This window comes from Diadema antillarum, unplaced genomic scaffold (assembly GCF_040938485.1).
Source record: "Diadema antillarum isolate AM-2024a unplaced genomic scaffold, OU_Dant_1.0 seq00000684_RagTag, whole genome shotgun sequence".
NCBI classification, from domain to species: Eukaryota; Metazoa; Echinodermata; class Echinoidea; order Diadematoida; family Diadematidae; genus Diadema; species Diadema antillarum.
In genome coordinates this window covers 545,042-568,324 of record NW_027271589.1, presented here as the reverse complement: position 1 = coordinate 568,324, position 23,283 = coordinate 545,042, and the positions used below count along the sequence as shown (strand labels likewise).

Here is a 23,283-nt window from a genome sequence, read left to right as displayed (position 1 = left end):
TTTCAAATCCATGAACAGATAAGATGTTTGTGTGCGCATGCGCTGGCCATGGTATCCAGTGTATGTAGCTCTCCCAAGGTCCTCGAGCTCGACCGAGTCACATTCAGTCATCAATTCGAACAGAAAGGGACTATTGGCAGAACCAAACGTTGTTCGAAGCCTGTTTTCAATACTTCAACTTAATTGGTAAGTCTTCAAATCGAAAAAATTTTTGGATTTTAAGTTGACATTTACCCGCGATACTAATTCTGTCATGATCCTGAATGCTACAATGCGAAGCCCCATTACGCTATGCGTATGGGGCTGCTGGTCGCAGATGCGTACAATGGGCTGCACGCTGCTGGTCGCAGTCGGTGGTTTCATACAATATTTATCGACGCTGGTCAGCGTCGGCTCTGGTACGAAACCATTATTGCATGATTACTAAGACATGAGAGCACTTTGGGGCGAGTAATTCTCACAGACAACGTACTTTAACATGAAACACAAACCAAGACAAGGAAATTCAGGGAAGCTTTTGAGGTACCAAAACTTTTTATTATCTTTAAGTGACTATTTTTTTACTTATTTTGAAAGATTAAAGGAAAATATACCTTCAATTGCAACTATCACTTTAATCTTTTGAGCATTGCTCATTATTATAGGCCCAAGTTGCAGACTTCGCCCGATGCGTGAGAAAAATGGGTGCCATGCGTGAGATCGTGAGACGGCCCCTAATGAGACTTGCTAGCTCTGGATCCTACTGAATTCATTTCTTTTGTGTTGTATTGTTTATTGACTACTGATACAACAAAATATCTGATAATATGAACAAATTGTCTTGGTCCCAAGGATCTCGCTATACTGAGTTTCCACTGTACCAGTGATGTAATCATGTTGATTTGTGAATGCACGATGGATACCTTTGTCAGGGATATTTTGATTAAACTCATGTAAACTTAATGCCTTTTAAAGGGACTGTTCAGTGCAAATGCATATTGACTTGCATCGATTCATAATACAATGTACAAGCACCACTGATGTGGACAAAAGAATATCTAGATATGTGCCATATATACATGTATTTCATATTTATTTTTCTGCAGATTATTTGGATTTGCCCACAAAAAAAAAATCTTCCAAACCAAGATTCTGCCGGTGACATCATCTGTCAATCATTGCTAAATTACTAATATCATGAACAAAAGACATTGGAATGCACCTTCCCCTAGACTGAGCACGATTTGTACGTTTCCCTGCAATTCATTTTTTAATCATATTAGTAACTTGGAACACAGTAACAAAGTTGAATCTACGCTTTGAAATACAACTCGGGTTAGAATGAAACAGTAGTAATACAATATATTACAGGGTAACCTTCTTATAATGTGGACCTAAAAACCATGCTATATCAAACTTCTCACTTTAATCAGGGTAGAAAAACAAAGAAATATAAAGAGTTCAGACCTGCAAAATTACCTTGTTACAAAGGGGTCTTGTTATATCCAACCTCTTTGTAAGGAGGTTTCACTGTATACAGAAATGACAACAAAGTAGGCATTAAATGAAGATGAGTTTTTGTTTTATGTTTTATGTTTTGTAAAAGGGAATGTTTTTATCCATTATGTTCCTTTAAACCCTCCCCCCCCCCCCCACCCCAAAGTAATAATAATGAAACAACTAAACAAGTGAGTCTAGTTTTGAATCTCTCTTAGCTGTGGGAGGCAATTCTGTTAAATGATTCTCAACTTGGGTTACTTTGCATGCATTTGTCAACCAAATCTGTTATTTCCCACATATCTATTTGCCTGTAAGTTTAATGAGATATGATGCAATTAGAGGCAGTACTCATTAACCCATTAGTGAACAGACTGCTACACATGTATTTGGCATTTTAAATCAAACTTAAAACAAACTTAATTACTTATTAAACTGTTAATTATCCATGTATGCCTTACTTGTATTTCTAATAACTCTGTTCCTGCATATTACACCATCTGTAGTTCATTGTTTGTATCAAAGTGCAATGAGCATTTAAAGATGGCCTGTGCACTGTACAAGTAGCCACCATTATTATTACCTCCGCCAAGGGAGGAGGTTATGTTTTCATTACCGTTGGTTTGTTTGTTCATGTGGAAAATAACTCAAAAAGTTGTGAATGGATTTGGATGAAACTTGCATAAAAAGTTGATATTAACACAAGGAACGCCTCATTCAAGTTTGGTAGTGATCCAGAAATTTGTATGGATTTTATGAAGGATTTTCGATATTTTCGCAGGTAGGGTCAATGAGCTTGGGAATTCAAGCTGTGCATTTTTGAGGTTTTCATACGCGCACTAAAGTGCGTGCTCTAGTTTCTGCTCGGGCGAGGCGCACCATGCAGCTTGAAGTTGATGACGTAACAAAAGGCTTCTATATTGGGAAATCGGGTGATTTTCAGCATGCATACGATTATGGGTGGAAATCACTGATCTCTGTGGAAGAACAAGATCAGTGGTGGAAATGAGCTGCTTGGCGGAGGTCTGCGCTCTCAGAGTGCCTATCTAGTTGCTGTTATCATCATTATTATTAGTATGATGATCATTACTTGATAATTACTTAGTCTATCCGTGGCTTGCACCATTTGGAATGAAAGATCTTGCAAGCAAGCATGTGAAATGACTTTGGTAAGTTGAACCATGGAGCTACAACATTGTTATAGAGATCCTGACTGCAATAAAATGTGCTTTCGTGTGAAAAAAAAAATGGCAATTTCCTGGTTCTTGTGACACTTACATTTATTGTAAAGATTTCTGTAGAGGTCATTGGTAGATGTGTGAGTTGATGTCATCATCACCACTTAAAGGAAACCAAAACCCAAAGAGCAATGTGGCTTGAGTGAAAGCAGCAACATTAGTCAAACACATCAGTGAAAGATTGGGGGAAATCGGACAATCGATGCAAAAGTTATTAGTCTTTAAAGTTTTGGTGTTGTAATTACTGGATAAGGAGACTTCTAGAGTTCATAATGTTATGTGTGGACAACAATAAAAAGAAAACATAAAGAAAATTCTACAAAAATTCATTTTTCATGAAAATTACACATTCCATCAACTTGATATTGACATAATCTATTATGTTAAGGGTAGTAATTATTCACCCTGCTTTCTGAAAGTGGTTAGTCAAGTGCTCTTTTTTACTCTAGAAAAGTGAAAGCGTGTTGAATTTTCTTTATATTTTCTTTAAATTGTTGTCCAGACATGATGTCATAACCCCTATCCAGTGGTGGTTCCAACACCAAAACTTTAAAAATTAATAACTTTTGCATCGATTGTCCGATTTTCCCCAAACTTTCCCTGGTACGTTCTACCAATGTTGCTGCTTTCACACAATCCACATTTCTCTTGAGGTTTTGGTTTCCTAATTAAAGTTTCCATAATGTGGCTGTTCCGAATGTCCCCATCGTGTCGAGAAAATATGAAATATGAGTTCATAACTTTCTTGTGTTTTATCCGATTCACTCCATCTGTAAATGCCCACTGGAGTATGGTGAAAAATTGTTCTGTAAATTTTTTGATTTACAAGTTTGTGGAACATGCTAGCAGATATACGCATACAAAAACAAACAAACTGAAACTAAGTTCATGCTGTATTCACCAACAGTTTATTTCGGCACACAAATTTTTGAGCGGTTTGCTCTTTATCAAGTGTTGATACTGAGAGAACAATCACTCAAATATTTGTGTGCCGAAATTAACTGTTAGTGAATACAATATGAACCTGGTTTCAGTTTTGTTTTTGATGATATTATCACACCAACACATGGACAACTTACTCAATATATATATATATATATATATATATATATATATATATATATATATATATATATGTGTGTTCATCTTGGAATTTTCCACGTGTTGGACTTCAAATATTATAATTATAAGAAGAGTGAGTCTCAAATATGTACGCCATCTGTAGATCTAACAGGAAGGTTTTTGTTCACAAAATTTTCAACCTGCCTCGGGCCTTCATCAATGTAGTGTATACTAGTACATAAATATATATAAACATGAATATGTAGTATACATACACACACAAGGCTCAACACGTGACTTTTAATTTAGATTTTATTCTTAAAAAGTGTGACTTGATATCAATTTCTGGTGGCCCTGGGCCACCGCTAATATCGAGCACTGATATGTGTGTGTATTTATACATGTACATTGTATATATATATATATATATATCTTTATCTCTCTCTCTCTCTCTCTCTATCTATCTATCTATCCATATATATATGTATATATATTATATAATCTATATATATATATGATGAGAGAGAGAGAGAGAGAAAGATACGCACCTGTGCGTGTGTGGGTGAAAGTATATCACTATTGTACAGGCGACTTTTGTTACGATGAAGTCCTCAGGATAGGCAGTTTTCTTTCGTTATATCAAAATTTCGTTATATCAAAATTTCGTTATAGCAAACTGTAGAGTATATTAAGATATATAGATATTTTTGGAACTTTAATTCTAACTTCGTTTCAACGAGAATTCCGTTATAATCGTGTTCCTTGTAACGGGGAGTGTACTGTATTGATTCATCATCACATTGTAGTAAGAAGTTCAATTGTATGACCAACATCGTAACATGTTTTAAAAGTGGTGCCAGGTGAAGACTCCCAGAGCCAATATCACTTTCTTATCATAACAGCGAGCTCATCAAAACACAGTCAATTTAAAAATCATAAATTATCGCAAAAACATGTTTTAGTTACATTACATTTCTTCGTGCAATTGACGTGAATGTTGATTTCATTTTTATACAGCAATTAACAGCACATACATATCATGCCGGTCAACCGATGATTAAAAAGAAAGAGAGACAAAAAACAACTGTTGGCTTTATCTCCTACAAGTTCGGATTAAGAAAATTCTGCGTGACGATTACATGACGTCCGCGGACATAGATTTCTCCTATATAAATTTTACGTTGGAAAAAAGAAAAGAGCAGTAAAGTAACAGAAGGGGCAAGAAGAAACCAGTATCTTGACACATAAGCATCAAGTGCCACTCATATGAAAAGGCGGAAGTTTCTTTAATCACATTATCTTTATCCAAATAATTTTTTTTTAATAAACATAATTATATTCTTCCTTCCTATCGCTCTTAATCGAATTTTAAGAAATTATTCTCAGTACGTTTTTCAGCAATCTATCGTGTCTGTTGGTCTATTTTAATCACTAAACTATTTGTTATTATGATTTATGTCTAAGTTGCTTATCTAATCGTCTTTATCTCCCATTCATCGTTTCTGTTTTGTAAAGGAAAACAAGCGTATTTTGCTCCTCGGTCTTTTTTCCGCATGTTTCAAAGCATTAGTCTGCACTAACCCTGATGGTAATCCAAATCGCCTGCGTGGGTTGTCGCACAATTAAGTACTTAGTACTCAAAAACTTCATCATCACCAACATATAAGCAGTCATTATACCTTTACAAGGATGTATGATGCAAATGAAGAAAAAAAAGTCCGGCACAGCGTGGTTTGCGTGACATGATTTCTGAGACTTATTGCAGTAGCTTTTTATTCAAACAATATTTTGTGTAAAAAAAAAAGCAATTCCACTCGGGATTGCAAAAGAATGAAATGACTACTGCTATTGACCTATGGCTGGAATATTTTGTATGCGTATGTGCAATCCAGGCCACAGGCCTTCCTTGATATTTACACGGACGTCTGAGTAATCACACCACTTTTGCAAAACTTCTCGTGTACACTTGTTATAAGTCAAGTACTTTGCGTAGGCCTACCTACTTTGGGGATTCTCGTCTCATTTTTTTTTTTTGAATTTTAGAGTATAGTATCCATTTGTTCTCTTACAAGCATTATTCTTTTACAGATTCTTTTCTTCCTCTCGTAATTGAACTTTGATATTTAGCTGACCCTGTGAAATTTACTCACTTGAAAATTAAAAGAGCGCTTTAAATGTCTGATGGTAGGATGTAGCTTCTGAAAGACGCTAAATATGCAGCGACATTTTTGACATCTTATATGATAGCTGCTTGACGCAGGCGTCAACCATTCATCAATCGGCAGTAGACCTCGTTGCCTCTGCGAAGTCGTGAGCGACAGGGGGTAATCACACCAGGAAAGTTTTGCGGACTGCTCTCCTCCGCAAGCAGGAGAAAGCTCCGGAGGTGATCATGGCGACGTTCCGATGGCTGGTCGTCGTCGGTCTCGTTGCCTTGCTGGCACGGGACTGTCGCGCAATGCCAGCGGTGCAACTCAGTGAAGAGGTAAAGATATTATGTATACATGTATCTTCATTATATTACAGTATGTTATGTATATTCTAATCTTTTCTTTTCTATTCTATTGTATTCTACTCTATTCTTTTCTATTCTATTCTATTCTATCATATCAAATCATATATTGTTGTATTATATTATATCATATCATATTGTATTGTATTGAATTTTGTACATGTACACTTTTAATTCAACATCTTTTCTTTGGTAGAGGAGGGGATGGGAGATATCACATGGGCATGTGTCACATTCAGGGTTCGGTTCATAGAAGTTTTGATAGAGATATTGAAATCGACCATAACTGTAGGCCCGTAACTATATAGGGGGAGGCTGGTTCCAGTGTTCGAACGTCGCCCCCACCCCTCTCCGCTTGAACAAAATTGAGTTTTACTTTTCAAGAAATAGCCTTCTAATGCCCGTATGCAATTTTACCCCCCCCCCCTGTACAATTCCCCCTTTTTTGTCAAGATTAGAATATAGATTCGATTTTCAAATAATTTAATAAGTAAATGAGAAAATGACGCATCAGTAATATGTGTTTGTTTGTTTTTTTGCAACGTCAATGAATAACCAACCTTTCGTCTTACATTTTTGATTGAAAATTTTCAAAAACATTTCAACCAAAGTGCGGTCTGAATCGTTGAATTTAGATTCTAAAAGTGATAAAATCTCTTCGTGTGAGAGAAGGAAGAGATCTCCCTCCCACACCCTACCCCTGCTGCTCTGTTAGATATTAAATCTTCAAGTAATATAATTGATGAGCAAATGAGAAAAACATCCGGTGTGTGTGTGTTCTTTTTATGATTTAAAGGTAACACTGAAAGCACTTCTTTGAAGGAAAGAAAATCAAATATTCCACCAAAAATGTGCACCAGATCGCTGAATTCAAATGAAAAAAAATCAAAAGCCTCCCTCATGGGGAGAAGGACACCCCACGAGGGAGCTTTCGCGATTTTAGATTTGAAATTCCCTTGTATCATTTGCAATACAGTAAACACGGGCCACAATAGATATTTTTCATATTATATTGTTCGATGACTCCTCGCGGAGAAATGTCAGAACATTTCGTCTGTCATAACCCACCAAGTCCAAGAAAGCAAATTGATATAAAGTTTTAATTTTTCCTATTTTTTTGTTAGTGTACGACAAGATGTAAATGTAGTAAAAAATTGTCTTTGTTCACGAGCCCTCCCGTGTTGTTGCTCATAATCACTATTATCTATTTCAATTGCAGAATGTGTAAAATCTTTTCAATTGCTAAACTTACCACTCAATCTTAAATGGGCAACATTATTTCAGAAGATGAAGTTCTTGGTGCTGTGACAAAGTGACTTTTTTGGGGGGTAAAGTCCTTTGGAATCTTGTGTAGATTTAATGAAGGTATACCAGTTCCGTTTAAGCTTTCTCCAATATGAGATATGCAGTGAAATTCAGAAAGTGACCATCAAAATACGGGAACGGTTAGATTTTCTGAAGATAAATCCCCTAGCTTGAAAAAATAGCTCCGCTTCGTGCTTAAATTGGCTTAAATGACAGAAGAAGAATGAAATGATTCAAGCAACGCAAGCAGAATGATATAATATTAATCCTCAGTTGGTCTGGACATGAAACTCTCGAATCGATGATACGTGAAAATGTACTGTAGTCATCATGTTTGTAAATAATTCATCCATATAACGCACCTTTTGATAGCCGACATTCATCATCCCACCTCAAAAATGACTTGTTCATAAAAAATAAAAAATAAAAAATCTTCTTTTACTTCATAGAGGTAATGGGTAAGATTTGGCTGCCAAGTGAGGAGAAACTGAGCATGCGGGAGGTAATAATATCAATGCCTCATCTAACATTGATATCTTATTGAAATCGACATCATTGTTCAGAACAATTTTAGAATTCCCTTGCCTTGTCTCGTTTTTCTTATGGGGGTCCGATTTTAAATGAAAATTTCTCTGTTGCGGATGTTTGATTTTCTTTTATTTTAATTCAATTTAGTTTAATTCAATTGAGGTTTTGTTTCCAATCAACACAGAAGTGATAGGGTCCTACAAGTACCATACAGAGTGTACAGTCATTAATAAGTCATATATTTTCTATAAATATTTCTGAAGGCCAAATTGAGGTTAGATAGATTGTCTTTTTTTTTCCCGTTTTAATGGGAAGGGCGTTTCAGAGCGAACTTTTCATACGCTGTTCGATTTACATCACAATTCTGTGTTTCTTACCAATTTCATGACAGCTTGTAGACATGGAAGACCCTGAAATTCGAGAAAACATGGTCGATGAAGTGATCATGGAGGAGAGAACGAACGATCTGGCTCTGATTAACGATGAACCACAGGTTGATGACGACAACTACATCGACATCCAATACGCTCCCTACTTTGAGGACGTCGAGGATTTCGACGATGAACTCGATGTCCCCGAGCAGGATTTTGAAGACAATTTTGTCGCACGCCTGCTAGAGCTTCGAGGAAAAGGCGGAAGAGGGCGAGGAGGAGGAGGAGGAGGAGGAGGAGGAGGAGGAGGCGGAGGAGGGGGTGGAGGAGGGGGAGGAGGAGGCGGTGGTAATAAAGGAAAGCCTTGTGCACCATGTGGTAACTGTCCTGGGAACGGAGGGGGTGGAGGCGGGGGTGGGGGTGGAGGCGGCGGTGGCGGTGGAGGAGGAGGTGGTGGAGGAGGAGGCTATAAACCAAAGCCAAAGCCAAAGCCCAAACCAGGAAACGGGGGAGGTGGTGGTGGTGGAGGAGGAGGCGGTGGTGGGGGAGGAGGGGGAGGTGGAGGTGGAGGAGGAGGAGGAGGTGGAGGAGGGTATAAGCCTAAACCAAAGCCGAAACCCAAACCCAAACCCAAACCAGGAAACGGAGGAGGCGGGGGAGGTGGTGGTGGTGGTGGAGGAGGAGGTGGTGGAGGAGGAGGAGGTGGAGGAGGAGGAGGAGGAGGAGGAGGAGGATATAAGCCTAAGCCAAAACCAAAGCCGAAGCCTAGACCAGGATACGGAGGAGGGGGAGGTGGAGGAGGAGGAGGAGGTGGTGGTGGAGGAGGAGGTGGAGGTGGAGGAGGTGGAGGAGGTGGAGGAGGAGGAGGAGGATATAAGCCTAAGCCAAAACCGAAGCCGAAGCCTAAACCAGGATACGGAGGAGGGGGAGGTGGAGGAGGAGGAGGAGGTGGTGGTGGTGGAGGTGGTGGTGGAGGAGGTGGAGGAGGTGGAGGTGGAGGTGGAGGTGGAAAATACAAACCAAAACCAAAACCTAGGCCAAAACCAGGGTATGGTGGAGGTGGTGGTGGAGGGGGAGGAGGAGGAGGAGGAGGTGGTGGTGGTGGAGGGGGAGGAGGAGGAGGAGGTGGTGGAGGAGGAGGTGGTGGAGGGGGAGGAGGAGGAGGAGGGGGAGGAGGAAGCTTCAACTGGCAGAAGTATGCTCAGTACGGCTAAGTGAGACTCAAAGACGTGCTCACAATTATGAACGGTTAAATGCATACTTGGAGCTCGTAAGGAAATGCAATTTATTGAATTGCTCTCTGACGAGATTTTGTCCTTTTGGGGGGAATGAGAGCGGCAGTTTGAAATATCATGAACTGTGATGAATGTACGTATACTCTAGAGGTCTATGATGTGTCAAAAAATTAAGTGAGCCAGCATCAGCAGAATTACTAAATCCCTAAAAAAAAAAAAAAAAAAAAAAAAAAAAAAAACACGTATGTATTGTCGAATGCTACGATCATACATTCAATTTCCATAATCGGTAGGCTTAATGAATGGATCGGTTTCCTCATTGTTTATTGAGGCCATGAGACCAATATCTATGACGCCCCACTGGTCGCGAGGCAACCGTGACCCGTTTGTATAAAAGTAACTTGAAATCTCATTAGTTTGAAGACAAAAACATAATTTTCCTGCCTTTTCAAAGATCTGCATAATGCATACATACAACCTGAAGTTCGACTGCAGTTCAGCCGAGAGCTAGATCTGATCTATCTTGATAGCATAGCTATATGCATAGGCCTATTAAGTAAATATCAAGGTTTGACATATACAATATCACATTCTAATACAGCAGTGATATCTTTTGTTGCTAGGCAAAGAAACACTAAATCAAATCAATGTCGGTTATTAAAAGTCAAAGCATTATGTATTGGTAAATTATTTTTGGCCTAATTGATGCCACTCACTTACATGTCCTGACTCCTCGTTAAAAAAATATAAAAATAAGTAATTATGAGAATCAAGGCCAAATGGAATTCGAATTCATCTTGTGATAATGTCATGTGTAATCGAAATGCGAAATACGTAACCATGGTAACAGCATGTTAGCTCGTTCATTGTCGAATCTAACTCCTGTACGTTTAGAGACTTCGTTGTAACTTGCATGCGCTTCACAAAACTTGAGTATCATTGTTGTTATTCTTGCTCATATACAGTGGCTATGCGTTTCTCAAGGCAACATGTTTTATCTTCTATATGAAAGCAATGCTAAGCGGATATTCAGTGATCTGTATGACCATCCTTATACCCTTAGATTATTGTATCTCCTTGCATTAGTATAAATGAACAAAAAATGGAATACGTTTGTGTTTGGATCCTGCTTTTTTTAGTCTTGTGATCAGGAAAGAGTCATTAAAAATCTTCTTAAATAATATGTGTAACGATGATTTACTATTTCCTGTGAATATTTTACGTTCAAAGATAGTCTTTTGCAATGAGCTACTGGAATATATGCCATGGGGCATCGTGTCGTACAAATAAATGAATAAATGTGTGTGTGTGTGTGTGTGTGTGTGTGTGTGTGTGTTTGTGTTTGTGTGTTTGTGTGTGTGTGTGTGTGTGTATGATATGCATATTTAGAATATGTTTCAAGAGAGAGAGAGAGAGAGAGAGAGAGAATGAAAAATGCTTGACACTCAAAACACGTTCCAATGGCTGGAAATGAGAATGTAATAATTATAATTTCCCATTAACTCAATAGTATTCGATTTATACCAAGAACGCTCTCTACCCTTCGCACATACTAAGACTTTTCCTTTCCAAGCAAACCCCTCATGTATCATTCCTTAAGAAACTAATATTGTTTGAAGAAATTGAGGATAAAACATGAAGTACACGCAGTCAAGCAGAGATTTCCCTCTTGTAATTCACTATAGAACAGAACGAAATCTGAACGCACGATGCTAATAAACGTTTTTTGTGTTTGTGTGTGTGTGTATGCCCGCGGGCTCACAAGTAGAAACTAGAAAGTATAATTCCCACATTCCCTTAGTTGGCTCCAATAATAATAACAATAATGATGATAATGATAATAGTAGTAATAACTATAAAATTAGACCAGCAGAATGGTAAAACTTTCATTGAAATCGAACCTATAGAATAAAAATGCCATACGTCGAATTTAAAGTTCACACGAAAACAATAATATCAATTGTTATTAATTTGAGATATCTCAGATTTAAGTCGCTGCAAAAACAATAGGGGTGAAAACAAACAAATAATTAAGGTGATAGTGATAACCATAATGATACCTCCAGATATATTTCTTGTTATGTAAAGAGTACAGCGTCATGGAAAAATATTTTTTCACTCTATATTTTTTGATAATGGCCTTACTTTCAAAATGTTGCCAATGGCGTTAACCCGTTTTTGCAATCAAACTCGTCATATATTTTCCGGAAGCAGCTAGTGATAGTACATGTATTTGGAACAACCACACACGCAAACAAGAGGAGGCAACATTTGATGCCATAATAATTGTGACCTCACAACTGGTCAAACACAAAAATGTATACTTTAAACCAATTTTATTGGTTGGTGATTTAGCAACTAAAAAGTACAAACAAACAAACAAAAACCATTGAAGGCAGTGTAGATTCAATATACGCCAATAAGTACATGGGGTTATATTAAAATCCTCAATTAGAAAAATCAACACGGACTTATCCTCCATGTGATATCTTGTCGTTCTCATAAACCATTACTGCTGTGGAACAACATCCTATGTATGCCTTTAGGCAAACGATAGGGCTATATCCCTTCACAACTCTTCCATTAGTTTGTGCAGAGATATATTCAAAAATCCTCTTTTGGGGGCAAACTTGGCAACGACAATCCTAGTCTCTATTTAAAGTTATGGTGGTTAAATTCGGTTATTACAACGTAACAGTAATCTGATGCAAAGGATACATTGTATCATGATGTTAAAGGGCCAATATCATTTTTGTCTGTGTACAGTATATGTTGATTTCATGTACAAAACAAGTGAATTTAGTGGTGATCTATACATTGAGCAAAGGGATACTTTGAAGATAATAACTCTACTATATTTTTCTTTCGATTTTGATAATATTTTAATGATGTGGTTGTATGTGACAGGTGTCATAGTTTGGTGGAAAAAGGTGACACTTTTAACTTCCGGGCAGGAAGAAAACTATTATGAAGAGCTTGCTTCCAAAAGGCGCTGAATAAATGGAAAATGATAGATTTAACTCCTTTTGGAAGCAAGCCCTTCATACTACACACAAACACACACACACACACACACACACACACACACACACACACACATACACACACACACACACACACACACACACACACACACACACACACACACACACACATATATATATATATATATATATATATATATATGTATGTATATATAGTCATCAAATCTGCGGCGTCGGTGTGTTGTAATAAATAGATATCAAGAGTAGAAACAGTCGTATAAACACCGCAGAAGCCAAAACATTGGACTGACCAATGATGTAATCCTCCTGAGATTAGCAGAGTTGGTGCTCACCTTGTCCTCTTTCAGATTTGCAAACGAGTACTATGCTCAGAAGAAGGGAGTCTCCATGGGCACCAAGATGGGGCCTGTATACGCATGCCTTTTTGTTGGTTACGTCGAGGAAGATATGCTCCAAAAATATGAACATTCGAAACCAGTTCTTCTGAAACTGTATACATTGGCGACTATGTTGGTGTTTTCACCTCTTCACGAGATGAGTTAGATCGTTTCATCGAGCACTGCAATCATTACCATCCATCACTTCGCTTCACTCATGAGATTTCTGACGAATGTGTTACGTTTCTGGACGTCTCAGTCAGTATTCACGAGGGAGGTGTAGCTACAATATCAATGTTTTTATCCAATTCACCTAAAAATTGTGAAAAACAAAAAACAAAAAACAAAAAACTGTAACGCAAATCTGTACCAATGTAAACTATACGATGTTCGTTAATTCCGACAAAACAGAGAAGACATGATTATTATTAACCCTAACCCTTACCCATCCATTTCAAGCTTAATCGCTACGATGGTGGTCTCCTGCATTCAACGATCTCTTTTTTTTTACTGAAAAATGCTGTATATTTTATCTTTTTTTTTTGTATGTACACTGCTCAATGCAATCACGTATCTATTTGTGTACTGTTATCAATTTATTTCATTGCACTTGCTATTCTTTGTCTTCGTACTTTTGAAATTTGTATTCAAATTGTATCTGATTGAATGCAGAAATAAATCAAATCAAATCAAATTGTGATCATGTTTTATCCTTTAAGATATATAAATGAATATAATGCGTTTCCTGTTGATTCAAGATATTGAGAGCGATCATTCAATATGTGTCATGATAAGAACCTTTCTCTAAACTCTCAGCTAAAATCCCGACAAGCAGTCTGAATTCACTTCGGTTAAAGATAAACTGTGATAATTTCAAAATGCCTCCGTAGATCACCTTCAGAAGAGACATATACTTAGTAATAAATTATACAAGAACTCTGTTTAAATATATGTTCTCATTAGCCACTTTCACACTGGCTATAAAGTTTTGGTTTTTTTTTTGTGCTTTGTTTTGTTTCGTAATCGTATGCTCGATCTGTAATATGGACACCAAAAGTGAAAAAGAAGTATGCCTGGGATTTGACCGAAAGATCGGTCTGTATCTGTCCGTCGGGGAATGTTCCGCGGAGACTGCGTCTGGCTTCACGGATCCCCTACTGAGCACAGCGTTAATGGCAAAAATATAAGAGTCCTCCGGACAGACGGATCTTTCTGTCTAGCCTGGGATTTGCACTTAGTTTTCAATTTGACCCTTCAACGTCACCATAGACTATTAACGTTGCGTTATATGCTGTGTGCATTGCACAGGTGTGTGCATACAAAATGTATCGCATTATGTGTACGCATACATGGTGTGTGTGCTGCGCTGTGTAGCATTTGTAGCATAATATGAGGATTGGATTCACAAAGAAGCGACAATGGCCAGTGCGAAATCGAGACTACTTTCCCTTGTGGAAGAGGCAGAAGTGCTGACCAAGTAAGGCTTTTGATATGAGAAGTTGCCCACATTCTTTAGTTTGAATTTGGTATAGCACTTGTCCAAGATATTGCATGAATTTTCATTCAAAATTTGATGGAAACTTTTGAGGCGCCGATGCTCGCGCTCCTGACTCTAGCCAGCGCCAGCGCTGCGGCTGGGGTGCTAGTGCTTTCCCACCAGCCGATGTGCTGGGCCTGGGCGAGGCCGAGGGCGGCGGGTGCAGGCGTCGGAGCGTTCGGTCACGCAGTCCTCGGCTCGGGTATAAATTTATATAAATAATGGAAGACTGCTTCATCTGTAGCTGAATAAAACATGTCCATGTTCTTTTATTGCAGAGACCTTGGTGAAGCCACCTCAGCGGTCAGACAACGTGTCTCCCATTCAGATGATCCTCAGGTCAGTAAGATTCATTAAGAATTGTCATTTTTAGTGGCTAGTGCTAGTGCTTTTACACTTTTCATGACGTGATGAATTTCAACTCACATTCCGTCAACGGTCATTAATTGATAATTTCTTGATCCATGTCTCCATACCGTAGTGTACCTCATGCAAACAATGTTTTTGTTTTTTCCCAACCCCTATTGCCCCCCCCCCAAAAAAGAATAAATCTATGAATTTTTACTTGAATGAAAACTAACCAAGCACAGTCAAAGTAATTTTATAAATATTGATTTGGTGTAAATATTCCTCGAGGAATGATAAACGCCAAATAAATTCAAATAACAACAACAACAACAACAACAACATAAGGTCATGAAAAACCTTGGAAAGGTGACTTCCTCTCACAGAGATTCTAATACCAGTACTACTAATTTCTAATTCTCCCATCTGGAGGCCATTTTCACAAAATCTCCCACTCTTCTTCTCAAGTTTGAATTTATCTTGCTCTAGCTGGATGTCTCCCGCTTACAATGTGTTTTCTGCCGCTTACAGTTAGTAGCTTTCTCCTGCCTAGCTTTCTTTCAAAGGTAACATGTACATCATCAGAGAGCATCTATATGGCTCCCAGTGCTCTTCAGCTAAGTTGGCGCGGCTACAAGGAACATTGCACTTGTTGCTCATGATGCGCACAATGTCTTTCACAACTTTTTAAAGTTATTTTGCAAACAGACAAACAAAAAACCAATGCCGATGAAAACATGACCTCCTTCCTTAGTGGAGGTAACAAGGAAATAGTCCTAGTTTTGGGGTCTTCCTTAATACTAGAATGTCTGTGCTGTGCATGCAATATTGTGAATATGTTCATGCTATCAGAGTCTCCAGTTTGCTAGGGGGTCCTGGGAAAAGAATCTTCAGTTTAAAGGGATGGCATAGTATTGGTGGACATGAGGATTGGGCTTTTAACTTTTTGCCAGATATCAAGAAACCACTTATGAAATGGTACAGAGCATATACCATTCTAAGAGGAATTCAAAGTTAATTTGTTGAAAATCGGTTTTGGAATGGCTGAGACATCTAAAAACAAAGTAAAACAAAGCGATCGTAATAAAAGGTGGGTCCCACCTTTCATTAGGTTTGCACTGTTTCACAATCTCAGCCATTTCAAAACCAATTTTCATCAAATAGACGATGAATTCCTCTTAGAATTACATACTCTTTCATATTTCATTAGAGGTTTCTCTTTATCTCACCAAAACATGTTAGAAACATGAAGTTAGGTCTTAACCAAAACTGTATGATCCCTTTAAGAGATGCTTGGAGTTGGTTGGAGTCTCTTGATCATAAATCTCGTCTCCTTCCAACTCCGGCCCAGATCATGGAGGTGCTGATGAAGAAGAACGAGGAGCTGGAGGCCACCTTAAAAGAGACGGAGGAGCAGCGCAAGATGAAGCAGGAGATTGAGGGTCTCCAGGAGGAGGTGGACCGGCGGGACGAGAACATCAAGACCCTCCAGAAGCAGCTGAAGGAGGCAGAGTACATCCTGGTGAGTGCAGACCCAGGGAGCACTACAGATTCTGGGGGATCAAGTCCTGCATGAAATTTGCCAGAGGCGGATCAAAGAATTCTTTAAAGGGGTGGGGTTGGGGGGGGGGGGGGGGGCCTTTACAAAATTAAAGGGGGCACACGTTCCCCCTCCATTTTTCATTTTATTTCTTTTGTTTTAACCAAAAAAAAAAATAAAATAAAAAATAAAGGGAGCCGTGTGCCCAGTGCATCTCCGGCTGAATGCTTACTCTGGACATGAGCTGTGAAATAGAGCAGTAAACCATTGGAAATACATACTTACTTCTGTTATCATTTTAATATCTTGTGTTGAAGTGTATAAAACAAAAGTGACGAGCGATGTATAGTGTGAAATGAAGGCAAATAAATTGATGCAAACTGTGCTTTGTCCTGAAACCCAGAGTTGATATAGACAGTTGTTCAATGTGCAGTTTCTATTGTACAAAATCACAGTAGTTTTTGCTTGGGACTGAGGCATTCTTACATTAGATCCTAGAGCACTGTTATCAAAGTTACTGTACAACTGTTGTTTGTTTGATTAGTGTTTTTTTTTTTTTAAAGAGTAGAAGGGTTGTGGTTGGGAAATATTAAGGCTATGAATATTAAGGAAATTGCTCATCTAGAGCCACATTGACAGAATGAGAATGCAATGTTTTCACATTTCAAAAGAAATATTATTGAGTTCATATCTTGGATAATTCATGATATGCAATACATATACAGTATGTGACTGGAGGCAACATTTCTTAAGGTTGTTAATTTCGTGAATATTGATCAACTCAGGAAATTCATGAAAAAAAATTGAAATGCACCACTTTTACAGTATTTAGAATGCAATGAAAATATCAGTATATCATTTGACTTTTGAAAAAAAACCCACCCTCCATAGATTAAATAACATCCTTACAATAATTTGACGTTCATGTGGCAGGCCACAGCTATCTACCAGGCCAAGGAAAAGCTGAAGGCCATCAAACAGGCAAAGAAGGGCGCCATCTCGTCGGAAGAGCTCATCAAGTATGCGCACCGCATCAGTGCAACCAATGCTGTAGCGGCCCCTCTCACATGGGCACCAGGTTGGTACCCTGTTATTCTCTAGGGGGATGTGCCAAGTGTTGTTACTGCTCAAACTGAAAAATTTCCATCTGTTGTTTAGATCATTGAACTAAGATGACTACCTTTTAATTTTGGCTACCCAAAGTTTGTAAGGTATTTTGAATTTAGGAAATTCTTGAAATAATAGATGTGCTATGTCTTTTGTTCTGTTTTTCATGTATATGTAATGTGCTTTCTCCATTAGAAAGAGAGGAGGGAAATTTGTAAAGTGCTTGTCAAAATCATGGGTTTTATCTATAAATGTATAGGCTGTGACTTAACAGTGGGAAAATCACATTTGAGAATTAGAAGTTTCAACTTTAATAGATATCACAGAGTTTAGGTCCAAGCAACAACTAAAATGTTACATATTTTTTAGCGCTTGTAGTCAACATAATACAACTTTTTAGGTCCCGTGGTCTACTTGGAAATTTGTGATTTTGTGCTTTACTGTGTTTAGTAGAAATGATGCAACAATGCAAGTTTGCAGACATATCTGTCATCAAGAATAGATGGTTAGAGAGAAAAACATCAGAGGCAAGAGTATGACATGTCGTGAGTCAATGTGAGATGAAACCAATGTGAGAAGTATTCTGTGGCATATTTATTGGAGGCCCCAAGAAAGTCTTGATAAGTGACAGGGTTTTTTTTTCTTTCTTCATCATTTGACTACAGGTGACCCCCGACGGCCATACCCAACTGACCTTGAGATGAGGATGGGAATCCTGGGTAGGCTGAGCAACCTGCCGACTGTTGGGGCCAATGGGACCACAGGAAATGGTGCCCAAAGCACAGGTGTGTTCCACCATTTTGTCTTGTCTACGGTTTGTACCGTTCATTCTAGCGAGGCAATGCTCTTGACAGAAGCTTTATTAGTATTCACTGTTCATCAATGATCATCAGCAATTTTTTGTGCAATGAAACTTTTCAGTCTTTGTTAAGATGCTTTATGTATTTCATTGTCTCAGTAGGAAATCATCAGTGGAAGGGAGATGGGATTATAATAGTAGAAGATGGAAAAGTTTCCTGTTTTTGTTGTTCTTTTTGGCTGTGAGTTGTAAGCAGCAATTATTTATAGGGGAGATAATTTTAAGAATGTTATGCCTCAAATCTTTCATGAAGTAAATATGATTGTGTCATAAGATGAAGTCCCCATTATTTGAATTGTAGAAGTCAAATGCTGGAAAAATGTTCGCAATTCATAAATTAAGAATAGTTCGTAGACGCATTTTATAAAGCAAATAATGCACAGGTTTCAGTTTCTGACATTAATGGAGATGAAGCGCACTCTCGGGTATTCACAATATCATGCAAAATGCACATGGCTGTGCCTCGTGTATGACACCACTGTACATATTCTTAAGTTCGCTGCATCTCTACTAATGCACTCACTCCTATGCATTATTTATATCCATATTATCACTTACAAACAAACATTTTTTTGATGTGGTAGGAGCTGCAGGAGGTTTGACCTGGAAACCATCCAGCGAGCTGACCGCGAGTCTCAGCATGTCATCAGGGGTCAACCGCCTCGCCGGGGATGCTGGGATTGACCTCAACGTGCCGGGCCACAACAAGGAGAATGAGGACGATGTGGAGATCATGTCGTCAGATTCCGACAGCAGTAGCTCCAGTGACAGCTTTTGACCTCTGACCTCTGGGAGGACCACAAACTCAAGGAACACGATAGCATTTCTGCTTGATATTGAAGTCATTTGGAAATTACTCTGCTCCCTAATGTCTATCAATACACACAATTTGCTGGACTGAAACGTCTTGTGCATGCATCTAGTCCTGCAGGATGTCTTGCACATGTGCCCTTTGAGCAAGACATGTAGGGCGAGGTGTCTTCACCAATCGTCTGGAGATGAGGTTGCTGAGTTCTCTGTACTTTTCTGGAGTAGGAAGAGATGACAGCCATTTAAAATTCTGTGCATGCACCCAACCATGCGGTGTGTGTCTCCTTCTGCATGAAGTATGCATCGCTGAAAGCATCAGCAAGCAGCTGTGTGGATATGAGGTTGCCATGTTACATTCCTGAACATGCCGAGATGAAATGATACCACATGGACCCAGAAATGTTGAAGATTTCCTCACTTCCTGTCAAATAGGGTGTATGATGTGAAGGCACAACATTGTCCACAGAGAGCTGAGTGGAGGTGAGGTTGCTGCATCCCCCTCAATTGAGAGAGGTGTCATAAAGCCAAATTACTGAAAGGGTTCTACCCATGCATGTAATTCTATTATGTGTGTCAGTGTAAGAGATTTACAGGGTTTAAATGCACCTTCAGGCAGCTTTGTGGAGATGAGGTTGTTGCATGCTCCTAAAATGACAGTGATAGTAGTTGGCTGAAACTAAGAAGGCTGCCAATCTTTTGTGGTGACAAACAATCAGCAATTGAAATCTCGATGGCCACCTACACTGCAGCTAAAATGTACTTTTCTGAAAGATTCTGAGGATCAAAATCTAAGGCCCCCTCTGATGCAAAGTTACTCTGCTGGCTTCCTACATGTATTATTGGATAAGCAGTTTTCAGCAGCCTTTTCCTGCATTTTGATTTAAGATGGTGCAGGCAATGACTGAAATATTGTAAATTGACACCTGATTTATTTGTGCAATCTCTTTTTGGCTTTGAGCAAATTTGAACAGTAACCACTTTTGCTATCAAGTAAACACCCAAGAACAATCTGAGCTGGTCTGGTAGCATCAAGTATTTCTAAGACTCATTATTACGTAGCCCAATCATAACTGTTGCATCTTATTTTGCTGCTTTGTGTACAGTAAGTTGAGATGATGTTTAGTAAAGGTGTTAAAGACCGTGTGGCATATAAGAAATCATGGATCAGTGATACATGTACAATGGACACCTTTTCGCTGAAAACCACAAACTCTCTCATAACGACATCTACAGCCTATGTGATGAAACTCAGGTACGAGTGAGAGAAAAGAACTCAGTGTGCACTTCATTTTGAATGGATTCACACTCATTTTGAAGATGTTCGGTCTTGCGAAACATACAGTGTGCGCAAGTCAAATGTGTGACTGGTTTACAATGACTTACAAAATTTCAATTTTATCACAAACTGGGCCTAAAAAATGTATACATACAGTGTAGTCTTATCATGCTCCTGCATTTTTAGTCATGTATCAATATTGCAAATATTGATATTCAAAAGTAATTCAAAAGAAACCTTTTTCTCTGTGCATATGATGCTGTAAGATATGATTTGTTATTGTGATATTGCCTGACCCTCCCATGTAGGCGAGAATGTGTATAAACGTGTAATTGTATGTTGGCTAAGACTGTCATTATGTTTCTTGGTTGAAACTCATACAGTGTATTCCGGTATCCCCCAAGCCATGTCCTATTCTATGTTTGTTAGTTTGTTGTATTCTTCATTTCGTGTCATAAAAATGACTGTAGCCACAACCTGAAATAGGCCAAATAGCATTGTGCATGATGGGCCAAAGCTGTCAATGTACTGGGTAGTCTGATGAACTGTCATACTGACAAAGGGGATACTCTCATTTCTCCCGTAGTTTTGAATTGCAAAATTTGTGATTGTACAAAGAGAGCATGAAGGAAATTACAATTGTGTATAGTGATCACCCAATACAACCATACGCCATATCCTTGTAAGATGTTCACACTGTTTCCTTTCCTCCATACTAAATCTGAAACCTCTCAGTCAGATGTTGTTCTAAGCATTAAGTCTTGATGAGGAAGTGGCATGCATCTTCAATTTCTCTTCTGAAGAATAACATACTTGATAGAAATGAGTTACAGTACTTCAAATCACATGGTTACTTTGATTGAGGGGTATCACTGTGTTTTTTTTTTTTTGGCAGAGGACTTTTCCTTACTTTGATGCACCTAAAACAATAATCCAGTATTGGTATAAAATCATGTCATTGGAATCATGTCTCCCTTATCAACTTGTGTAGGGTAGTATGTAAGCTGGATAGAGGTGTACATGCTCTTGATATTCCAACTGAAACCTCTGTTGAAATCACAGTTCTTTGGATACCCAGGGTAGATGGTACCAGAAAAGCAGGAGATTAAATATATACAAATAAAAGCATGATATTTATCGCCCATATTCTATGTGCATTTTCTCCTTTACTTCTTTTGTACCCTTGAGATTCATGACTGTGCTCTGATGGTGATAAAAACAGAGTTATTTATTAATTTCTCCTTTTTTATTATTGCTCAGGACTGTGTTTCTTATATGTAAGATTTTAAAGCTCATGTGCAATTTTTTTGAAACATCCAGGAAGAGTTATTTACAAAACTATGCTCTTTTAGCATTTGGAATTAATGTGCAAGAAGCCTTTGAGGAACAATACCGTTAAAGTGGCTTGGTCTATACTACATGTACTTCATTATTGACACTGTATCCTTTCTAGCATTATGTAATGGCAATTCATGCATATTCATGAGATACAGTTGTACATTAATACAAATATCAAATTTTCTAATTAAGTTTTCATAACTGAAGATACACATGCACATAACATGCACTCACAGCACACACGATGCAGAAAGGAGAGAGAGGAAGAGAGATAGAGAAGGGGGATGTGGAAAATGGGAGATACATAGATATGCCTACATATGTAAGATATGAAGAGTTTGTTTGCAAAAACCGATAAGTCCATATTTGCCAAATGGAGATATTTGCGATTAAAGGTCAAGAAAATAAAGAGAATAATAAAAAGATTGTTGCTTCTTTTGACCATAACTTCAAAAATGTATCTTTATATGTAGTGACCAATATATCATTTAAAAGGTATTATTTTGTACTTTATGATAAATCTTCAAAAATGGACTTATCGGTTTTTGCAAACAAACTCTTCATATGCTTATATAAGTAAGATATGTTTCTTCAGCTGTGAACATTCAGTGAGATGAATTTTGTTCCCTCTATTCCCTCTATGCTGGGAATAAAGTTATGCATACTGTACATAACTAAGAATATATATATATATATATATATATATATATATATATATATATATATATGTGTGTGTGTGTGTGTGTATGTGTGTGTGTGTGTGTGTGTGTGTGTGTGTGTGTGTGTGTGTGTGTTTGTGCATGTGTATACATGTATATCAAGAATTTGAAAGCAAAAAATGGTAAGTACAGTTTTCAAAGTTTTCTAAGTAAGGTCATCATCAAAGAAATAAAAATCTTTCCAATGATATTACACTTGTTACATACCTGTATTTTTGAAGATGTGATCAAAATTGTCACAAATATTCTATTTAATCTTTTTATTCTTCAGAAGATTTAATTCCAAATATTTCAAGTAGATAAAAATTGATATATCCAATTATTATTTTTTTTCAATTAAACTTGTCACATACTGTACAGTCAAACCTGTTGTTATAGGCAGGTGGTCGTATAGCAGATAGTTTCAATGTAGTTGATACATGTTCATGTATATATGCACCTTTATAAAGTCATTCACACAAAAGAAAAAAAATATCCAGCTACCACTTTTACCCTTTGTACTGCCATTGAAGATCAAGTATAAGTATATCTACGATATCTTCCATCCAAGAAACATATTTCACTTAACAATAACTTTCAACTTTATTATAATTGTACTTGTATATGTGTGTTACAAGTTCACATTCTATTTGGTTCAAAAGTA

At 37.9% G+C, this 23,283-nt stretch overlaps 2 protein-coding genes across 2 annotated transcripts; both read left to right on the top strand.

The window, feature by feature from the left end:
* The first annotated feature begins 6,058 nt into the window (after positions 1–6,058).
* LOC139737163 (uncharacterized) lies at positions 6,059–10,108 on the top strand. The gene is made up of 3 exons (XM_071647841.1): positions 6,059–6,261; positions 8,513–9,014; positions 10,059–10,108. The coding sequence occupies exons 1-3, from the start codon at positions 6,169–6,171 to the stop codon at positions 10,106–10,108; spliced, it is 645 nt and encodes a 214-aa protein (XP_071503942.1). The 5' UTR covers positions 6,059–6,168.
* A 4,402-nt stretch (positions 10,109–14,510) lies between these two features.
* Positions 14,511–19,275, top strand: LOC139737162 (mediator of RNA polymerase II transcription subunit 4-like). The gene is made up of 6 exons (XM_071647840.1): positions 14,511–14,586; positions 14,925–14,985; positions 16,343–16,513; positions 17,465–17,609; positions 18,304–18,423; positions 19,082–19,275. The coding sequence occupies exons 1-6, from the start codon at positions 14,528–14,530 to the stop codon at positions 19,273–19,275; spliced, it is 750 nt and encodes a 249-aa protein (XP_071503941.1). The 5' UTR covers positions 14,511–14,527.
* Positions 19,276–23,283: the final 4,008 nt, after the last annotated feature.

What these genes read in the sequence shown, in the direction of transcription:
- LOC139737163 (XM_071647841.1), top strand. Translation starts at nt 6,169, where the DNA reads ATGGCGACGTTCCGATGGCTGGTCGTCGTCGGTCTCGTTGCCTTGCTG. An exon ending in CGGTGCAACTCAGTGAAGAG is followed by an intron (nt 6,262 to 8,512) that starts GTAAAGATATTA and finishes ATTTCATGACAG; the next exon opens with CTTGTAGACATGGAAGACCC. An exon ending in AAACGGGGGAGGTGGTGGTG is followed by an intron (nt 9,015 to 10,058) that starts GTGGAGGAGGAG and finishes TTGTTTATTGAG; the next exon opens with GCCATGAGACCAATATCTAT.
- LOC139737162 (XM_071647840.1), top strand. Translation starts at nt 14,528, where the DNA reads ATGGCCAGTGCGAAATCGAGACTACTTTCCCTTGTGGAAGAGGCAGAA. An exon ending in CCCATTCAGATGATCCTCAG is followed by an intron (nt 14,986 to 16,342) that starts GTCAGTAAGATT and finishes ACTCCGGCCCAG; the next exon opens with ATCATGGAGGTGCTGATGAA. An exon ending in AGGAGGCAGAGTACATCCTG is followed by an intron (nt 16,514 to 17,464) that starts GTGAGTGCAGAC and finishes TTCATGTGGCAG; the next exon opens with GCCACAGCTATCTACCAGGC.